The 9,396-nt window shown below is 38.7% G+C and overlaps 1 protein-coding gene across 1 annotated transcript; it reads left to right on the forward strand.

Annotated features, from left to right (window-relative positions):
* The first annotated feature begins 162 nt into the window (after positions 1–162).
* LMOD2 (leiomodin 2) lies at positions 163–7,496 on the forward strand. The gene is made up of 3 exons (XM_067564304.1): positions 163–544; positions 4,698–6,059; positions 7,055–7,496. The coding sequence occupies exons 1-3, from the start codon at positions 272–274 to the stop codon at positions 7,079–7,081; spliced, it is 1,662 nt and encodes a 553-aa protein (XP_067420405.1). The 5' UTR covers positions 163–271; the 3' UTR covers positions 7,082–7,496.
* Positions 7,497–9,396: the final 1,900 nt, after the last annotated feature.

The raw sequence follows: 9,396 nt of genomic DNA on the forward strand, positions 1-9,396 counted from the left end.
TGTCAATAATCCCCCCTCCCCGTTTAAGAGACCTACAAACACTAGTGATGTGACATTCTTTCTGTCCAAATGGCTAGCTGACGTCTGATGCTTAAAACGGAGCATGCTTTCATTCCTTCATGCATTGTCATAACTCCCATGACAACTCTTAAAAGGGTGCCTCGGCTAGGCAGGGAAACAGTTGCCGACCAAACAAGATACAGTCTACTTGATTCAGCTTTCTTGAATGCCTAATTATTTCAACTTTCTATCGGCCTGACCAAACGGGACCATGTCTACCTTTGGCTACAGAAGAGAGCTTAGTAAATATGAATCCATAGATGAAGATGAACTCCTTGCTTCTCTGACTGATGAGGAGCTAAAGGAGTTGGAGAGGGAGCTGGAAGATATTGAGCCGGACCGTAACCTTCCAGTGGGACAAAGACAAAAGAATCTAACAGAGAAAACTCCTACAGGAACTTTCAGCAGGGAAGCATTGATGGCCTATTGGGAAAAAGAGACCAGAAAACTCCTAGAAAAAGAAAGGTTGGGGGCATGCGAAAAGGTAGGATTTCAGAGAATTCACTGTGCCCTGGAAATATTGAGGCTCATTCTTGAATGACTTCCCATCACTTACCATTTTTATTTTTTTCTGATCAACTACAACATTTTTAAAGAAAAGTGCTAGTAACAATCTTTTGTTACTGTCATTTGGCAAAGGGGATTTTTGTTTTCAGTCTTGCAGTGCCTTAAAACCTCTGTTGGGAAGAAAAATCCTGTAAAAGGAATTGGCATTAGTGGTTACAATAAGTCATAATATAGCAATGGTTGAAGTGATTTTACAAAATTAGGCACAAATTAATGTGTGCTTCTAGTCAGTCACATAAGTTCTTAGGTAAGTTACCTTTTTTTTTTTTCCCCTTTTGAAAGCTAGTGGACAGCTTGTTTGTCTTGTGAAATAAATAAATAGAATTGGTTTTGGAAGTGCAATAAGCTGAAAGAACGATCAACAGGAAGAGAATTCTGAATTTTTAGTAAAGGAGAGAAGAAAGTGCAGCAGAACCCATTGGGTCAGCTTTTCATGTGGTGTAAATCAGAATAGCTTCTTTGAATTATGCCACTTTACAAGCTTACAATCTGGCCCCATATCTGATAATTTCAATGGCACACTCTGTGTTTTCTTATCAGAACACAGCTAGAGGATTTTATAAGCATAGAGGCCTGGAGCTGGTTTTCAGTCAATCAACATATTAATATAGTACTCGTAATGCAATCTGTCCCAGGGAGCTTTATATAAATAGTAACAATAGGTGCTGGTTGCCAAGAGCCATATAATTCAATAATAATAATTGATCCTGTGAGGTACTGAGCACCCTCAATTCTCACTGACATCAGTGTGAGTTGAGGCCACCCTGCAACTTGCAGAAACTGCTCTCAGGATTACGTACAATAAATGGCAATTTTTTTTAAACACCTGCATCACAACTTTCAAAGCACAGCATGGAGTTTTAGCATCATGAATCCCAATGACTTTGCAGCCAAAGTTCCGTACTGAGCTCTGGTGATTAAGGACCTGATTTTGCCACCCTTGCTCACAGCAAGTAAGTAGTATGCGGTTCTGCAGGTAGTCTCGTTGGTTTCAGGGTAGGTTTACACTGCAAAAAAAGGTGTGTTCTTAACTCAGGTTAGCTAATCCATGCTAGCTAACTTGGGTTAAAGTAGCATTGAAGACACAGCAACTTGGTTTTCAATTTGGGTTAGCAGCTAAGTTAAAACCTAAAGGGCAGCATGGATTTGAACTCAAGCTGCTAACCTGAGTTAAAAGCCAAGTTGTTGTGTGTCTTCACTGCTATTTTAACCTGAGTTAGCTCATGTGGGTTAACTAGAGTTAAGGACCATTTTTTGCAGTGTAGACATGTTCTAAGGGTGGCAGAATTGAACACATAGGAGTTATTGTTAAAAATGCTAACACTCTGGATCTACAGACGGTTTACACGAGGCATGAGTTTGACCATCGTTGCATAATGAACGTACAATTTTACAATTATCTTACAATCAGGGACATGCAATCTTACAATTATCTTACAATCACCGGGCACAGGATTTGATTGCATATAGTGTCTGTTATACTGGTGTCCAAGAGTACTCTACAGTGATTAATTCTGTACTGATAGTGAATGACAATGTAGTGTCTGTGTAGGCAATTACAACCATTATACACTTAGCACTAGCTCACGTAGCCTTAGACATCAGAGCCTATTGTGTTGAGACATGGACATTTGGACAGGACAGCAGAGTTAGCCCCTTACTTTTTTCAACTGCATCTCTACCTTACATCCAGCCAGCCATGAGCAATGGTCAGAGAAGTGCTAGATTTGGTGTCCTGTCCAGGCAAGATTTCTAACTTGCCAGCAACCTCCATCCCAAATGGCAATATAGAGTTAACATTTGGTATGAGCCTAAGCTGTAACATGTTAGTAAAACCCACACTGTCTGCTCTGGAGGTGAGAGAGCTACCAAATGTATTCATAAATCTGAAAATGTTAACACCCAGCCATCTGATGTCCATAAAGTAGAATTTGGTGGTGAAAGCTTCCCTGCATTTAAAGTCAATAAAGAAATTCTCATTGATCTCAGTGAGGAGAAGGTTTCACTCTAGCTGTCTGTAGCAGTTGTGCTTTGGGATATAATCCCATCATGATGAGAGAGAGCAAACCACTGAAGAATTTCAAAGAGAGGAGTACACAATTTTAAACTTACTGCTAATGTTTACGCTAGTTATGAAATAAAAGGATGGATGTAATATGAAAGAGAATTGAATCCCTCCACTTCAAACAAGATTCTAGCAGGGCTTTTTTACACTAATCTTCTAAAGACACTGAAAAATATTACAATCAGTACATTTAATTAACATACTAATTTACAATTAGTACATTACAAAGTTCAAATCACGAATAGGTGCTCCAACACAAGGCTGAAGAGTGTGCTATAAATGCCTAGATAGATAAATGGAATCAAAGGGAATATTCTGTGCAGCAGACATATTCTCAACTTTTAAACTTGTCAGTATATGCACTGAAGTTACAGATATAGGTCCTGATCCTGTAATGTGCTCCATTTAGGCAGTGACATTGAAGTCAATGGATTTTCTGGGGAGACGGGCCTGACTGATAAGAGTAATCCTGCAATTTCTACATGTCTTGAGCTCCAAATCAATCACACAAAGGGTTTGTTACCCTGATGCCTTTTGTACCTCCATAGTCAAGCTTCTGTAATATGATAATTCTATAATATGATAATTATAATAACTATTTTGTATATGTCCTGCCACAGAAATCTGCATAAGACTGTGGGATCACTTGCAACACATCAATACTGAAGGGATATATATATATATACACACACACATCATTAACCATACTTCGTTTAAATTGAATTAGCAAATGTAAAGTTATACAGAGATTTAAAAATTGGTGGTTACCATTTTAGTAACTTTTTTGCATGCCTCCTGCAAAACCAGCATCTTTATAAGTGCATAGCATGGACCCAATCCTTATGTGATATTTTATAAGGACTGACATATTCAACTTAATAAAGCAGCACATGCAGAGCATCTGTTTTTCACCCAGAGTTTTACTAAATAAAAATCAGTATTATGGATTTATAGGCTATAGATCAGTCTACCAGGTTAACAAATAATTAGAGTACAGCTCCTGTGATCAATTAAGGTCAAGTGTATGCAAAGAACCAACAGAAGGCCTATTCAGCACTTCATTGCCTCATAAACTATCAAAATGGAGTTGAAGTGAGACCTTAGTGGTGCATAGGCATTGAGCTGGCCCACTGCACTCTGCAACTAGCCCGTATTCCGGGACTATCACTGAACTTTGAGACAGTTTGTATGTAAATGCAAATTTGGCATGTCAGTCTCATCACAACTTTAAAAAGGTTAAAATTAAAGTATTAAAGTGATGTTAGAGTAACATTATGGAACATGTTTTCACAAACAGCTTCTAAGTGTGCATGCCCAATATTGTGCATCTAAAATGTTCAGTGGACAATTATGGTTATCCACTTCCCTCCCCCTCAAAACTCAAATTTTCACATGCAAATGGTATTTGTGTGTGAAATTAGGCATCCACTGATTTGGCTGCATATATAGCATTTGTGCGCGGAAGTCTGAGTTTTGGGACATGCAAAAAATGTGGGCACTTAAACACCATGTCATTAAACAAAGACATGTAATTTTGCACGTAAAAAATGTAGCTGTTGGGTTGGGGCGACTCTGAAAAACATAGTCCTACATGTCTGTCTGACTGAAACCCACACAGGCAAGAAAATTCAAACAGGAAAAATCCATCTGACATTCCATTTGTGAATATGTCAACTAATGGATTTTTTTATGTGTATCTATATTGCAGTCTCCTGGGATAGATTTTCCACTGTGTAAATCAGCAAAGCTCCTTTGACTTCAGTAGGCTAAACCAATTGATGCCAAGGATTTGGCCTCTAGAGAAAATAGAGGAAATTCAAAAAACAAATATTAGGTCAGAAGAGATTTTCCAGTTCTCTCAAATTTACATGCTTCTGTGGATTTATTTGAAACCTTTAACATTAATTTCATACAGTTTAAGTATAATTGTTTTCAAGAAAAAAGCAAAGTAAAGTTTAATATTATTTCTATCATGGTTAATACCACCACCTACATTCCTTTTCAGGATTCAAAGCAAGAAGACGACAATTCAGAAGACACTGAGGAAGAATATTTCACAGGAACTAACAGTGAAATTTCTGAGGAGGCATACACTGAAGAGGAGGAAGAAGAGGAGGAGGAAGAAGAAAAAGAGGAAGAAGAAGAAAACGAAGAAGAGGAAAGTGATGAAGATGACTCAGAAAAAAAGGAAAAGGCAGAAGCTTGTGAACAGATTGTGAATTGTGAAAGTGGCAGGAGTTCTGACCACTCTAAACACAAGAAATTCAATAGCCAGAAGGAAAAGGAAAATGTAATCAATGGCGATGGTGGCAAGGACACAGAAGACATGAGCTTTAAAACAGGTGCCATCCACCCTTGTGGAAATCCAACTGTTATTGAGGATGCTTTGGAAAAAGTTAGGAACAATGACCCTGACACCACTGAAGTCAACTTAAATAACATTGAAAACATCACCATACAGATGCTTACACATTTTGCTCAAGCCCTCAAGAACAACACCGCGGTTAAGATGTTCAGTCTGGCCAATACTCGTGCTGATGATAATGCTGCAATTGCTATTGCTGGAATGTTAAAAGTGAATCAGCATATAACTAGCTTGAACATTGATTCAAATTTTATCACAGGCAAAGGGATACTGGCCATCATGAGAGCTTTGCAGCATAACAAGGTTTTAACAGAACTACGATTCCATAACCAACGGCATATCATGGGCAGTCAGGTTGAAATGGACATAGCTAAACTGTTGAAAGACAACACCAATGTGGTGAAGCTAGGGTACCACTTTGAGCTTGCTGGACCAAGAATGAGCATGACAAGTATCCTCACAAGAAACATGGATAAACAAAGGCAAAAACGTATGCAGGAGCAAAAGCAGCAAGAGCCTGGGTGTGATGGAGCAATCAATCCAAAGACAAAAGCCTTGCAGAAAGGAACCCCTGGGTCTTCACCTTACACATCTCCTAAGAGTTCACCTTGGTCCTCTCCAAAACTCCCTAAGAAAGCTCAGCCTGTCAAAAGTCAGCCTCCAGCTCCACCTCCACCTCCACCTCCACCCTCTCCTCCTCCTCTTCCTCCCCTTATTGTTCCAGAGAAGAAGGCGCCTACCAGGAATATAGCTGAATTCATCAAACAACAGGAGAGCTCCAAGAATGCCTTACAAAATGGACACAAAAAGAAAAAAGGCAAAAAAAGCAAAAAGTATGAGAATAGCATATTGAAAGAAATTAAAAATTCCTTAAAATCAGTCTCAGACAAGAAATCAGAAGAAGAATCGCGACCCTCTACCCGACCCTCCACCCCACAAATGTCTCTTCATGATAGCCTTATGGAAGCAATTCGGGGAAGCAGCATGAAACAGTTAAAGCGGGTAAGTAAGGACCACATTTAAATAACTGATTATGACTCAAATACAGCAGAATCCAAAACATGCATCATGAATTTTGAAGCCTAGATAATTAATATAAAATTATACCTTGAGAAATATCAGCATAAGTACATAGTTGGGAGCAGATTTGTGTTTGAACCTGTGTTCATGACTATGCTTTCCATTTTAATTTGACCTCAGTTTTGACAGAACCCAGGGTGCTGACAGAACCCAGGTTCAGGCTTCTTGAGGCATGGGGTCTTCAGCAAAGGGCCCTTAGCTGTAGAAATGAGTATAGCAAGCAATCAGGCAGAGGTGAAATTTTGCCGCCTTCAGGCAAAACTAGTCTTTTCAGCACAGCTTTCCCTTCAGAGCTGAGTTGTGAGATGTAGATGTACCTTAGTCTTCTTTACTGAGGCCTGGTCTACACTGCCATGCTGGGTCCACGCAAGGTATGTTAGTTACATAATGTAACTAGCGTATCTCACGTTGACGTACTTATGTCTACGTCGACAGGATATGCTCTCCCGTCAATGTGCCTTCCGCCTTTTGGGGAGGTGGACTAATTCAGTCGATGGGACAGCGCTCTCCCATTGACTGAGCAGATCTACAAAATGGACACAAAAATAAAAAAGGCAAAAAAAGCAAAAAGCATGAGAATAACATATTGAAAAAAATTAAAAATTCCTTAAAATCAGTCTCAGACAAGAAATCAGAAGAAGGATTGCAACCTTCCACCCCACAAATGTCTCTGCATGATGGCCTTGCATCATGAAGATGCTGCACTGTGTAGACGTAAGTACATCAGCGTGAGATATGCTAGTTACATTACATAACTAGCGTATCTCAAATTGACCCAGCACAGCAGTGTAGACCAGGCCTTAGAAACGCATCATACCAAATAAGCACCATCTACACATCCAGACAGATTATGCTGCTGCTTCTTTTCCAGCCAATATTGTAATATAATGAGAACCCTCCCCCACACTATCTTGTAGGTGGAAGTTCCAGAAGCTCTTCGATGAAAGCACAGAATAAAGAAGAACCAAAGCACTACAGTGGTGAAGGGAAGGTTACTGAGTTGTTCAGTGATGGTAAATAGACTATATTGTGAGTTGCTTCTAAAGTGCACTCTTAGAATTGAAATCTTTTATTTTATTTTTGAAGAGATAGCTCTATTAAACATTAAACATACTTTAAGAATGCATAAACCTTTTAATCTGTAAATATGGAAGTAAACAACTTTTTTATTTAATGAGATTTCTATTGGAGAAATAGCAGTTTATTTAGATATTCTTTTCAATATCTGATTGCACATCACTGGACATGTTCTTTACATTGAGATGTAATTGTTTAGTGATCTGTGTTTTTTCTCTTTTTTCATGAATTTACAATAAATGTGGTTTGAAGTTTTTAAGCAACCAAAACCAATTTTAGTCCTTGGTTTCTGTGAGTACGAATCTGTCAGCTGTTCATGTACACATGTGTCATTGATTAAGCATCCAGTTACTGTGGGGAAGAGGTTGGTATAAATGACTAAAGGTCTGATTTTGAAGAGTTGCTTAGCACATACAGCTCTCATTGACTTCAGTCAGATTTGCAAGGGCTCAGCACCTTTGAAAATCCAGGCATAGGTAGACTGGTTAAATAATGCATTGAAACTCTTAGTCAAGAGCATAGGAGCCATTAAAAAAGATACCCAAGATTCTTACTTAAAATATCAGTGGGATCTAATATATAACAAAAGAAGTGATCTTATATTTTAAAGCAAATGTTAGGGAGACTCCATGTACAATACTGTGTACAGTGCTGATCACCATGCCACAAGTCAAAGAAAGCATATTATAGCCCCAAAAGATGCTATGTAGGGCAACAAAGATAACAGGTAGTAGGAACCCAAATTATGACAAAAGGTTAAGGAAATTGGGCTTATTTACATTATTAAAAATAATATGGGCTTTGAAGTGACCTAACCATTTCCATAATAATGAAAAGGAGTGACAAAACAAACAGAGCTACGACTGGTGAAGTGGAAGATGGTGTTGATTTAAGAGGTGTTGGAAACTCTAGGGAGGACAGAGAATTAATACAAAGACAAAAAGATGTTTGAAATAGACACTGGAAACAATTATCTCATACAAATGAAAGCTAATACACCTGTGGTGGGAGGAGAGGAGGAATAATCCCAAACAGAGATTCAGTGGGATGGGCAGGCCAGTGTTCAAACAGAAAGGCCACCAGGTTATATGGGCTGATCTACAAGCTCGGTATGAATTTTCAATAAGATATGGTGGCAAAAGAGCCAACAAGATTTTGAGATTAATGCACAGAGGTGTCACATCACAGACAACATAGTGGAAAGTCCCTCTCAATGCAGCACTGATGAGTCTCCATCTAGAATATTAATTACAGTTCTGAGCACTTCAGCCACCAGAAACACTATGCTAATTTGGAGGGAACTCGGAGAAAGTTAGGCAGAAGATGAAGTTCGAAGGGATGAGTTTGTGAGGAAAACAAAGAATTAAATATGTTTATTTTGTTTCAACGGTAAATAATAAGTCTATTCTACCTCTTTATATGTAGTGGAAGGATATAAACACCAAATAGGAAAATAATTGTTTATGTTGGCCCAAGCAAATATAATCAGATGAAACTGAAAAAATAAATGTAAGAAAGATCTGGACATATTCTTAAAATATGAGATTCTTGAGATATGGTCTATCCTTCTTAGGCGGGATGGGAAAGACTCACATTGCTTGAGTTAAATAAATCAGAATGGATGACGCATACAATGCTGTGTTGCAGGCAATACTCATACACTGGCTGGGGGGATAGACTAGGTAAATGAATAGCTCTTTTCCCATTTCTAATTGCTTTTATAATATAATGTACAACCCATCAAAAGCAATTTATAGATGACTGAGTCTCCTTCCATGACTTACCCTTTTGCCTCAGTATCACAATAAATATAATTTGTCTGATTATCCATTCTTTGGAAACCTCTACAATTCTTTAGGCTTTTGAGGCCCAACGCACAATCCACAGCCTCACTCAAGCCCATGGAGGTTTGAAATCAGGATGCTTTGAGGGTGGAAGTAATATGGCAACCTTAATCCAGGGACACACATTGGAACAACAGACTGCAACCAGGAAAAGGCTTGCAAGACCAAGAAGATCTTTTGCATCAGGAACCCATTTTGAAGTAAGTATGCATTATAGTGAAATGGGGGGAGGAGGGAATATGGAGGGGTAAGCCAGTATTTGGAAAGTAGACTCAAGTACAAATGCAGGACTCAGGGAAAGAGCAGTGTGGGGAATTTGGAGGAAAAGAAAGATGTGG

Source organism: Emydura macquarii, unplaced genomic scaffold (assembly GCF_026122565.2).
Source record: "Emydura macquarii macquarii isolate MOO-44397 ecotype Brisbane River unplaced genomic scaffold, CSIRO-AGI_Emac_v2 contig_2636, whole genome shotgun sequence".
Taxonomy (NCBI): Eukaryota; Metazoa; Chordata; order Testudines; family Chelidae; genus Emydura; species Emydura macquarii.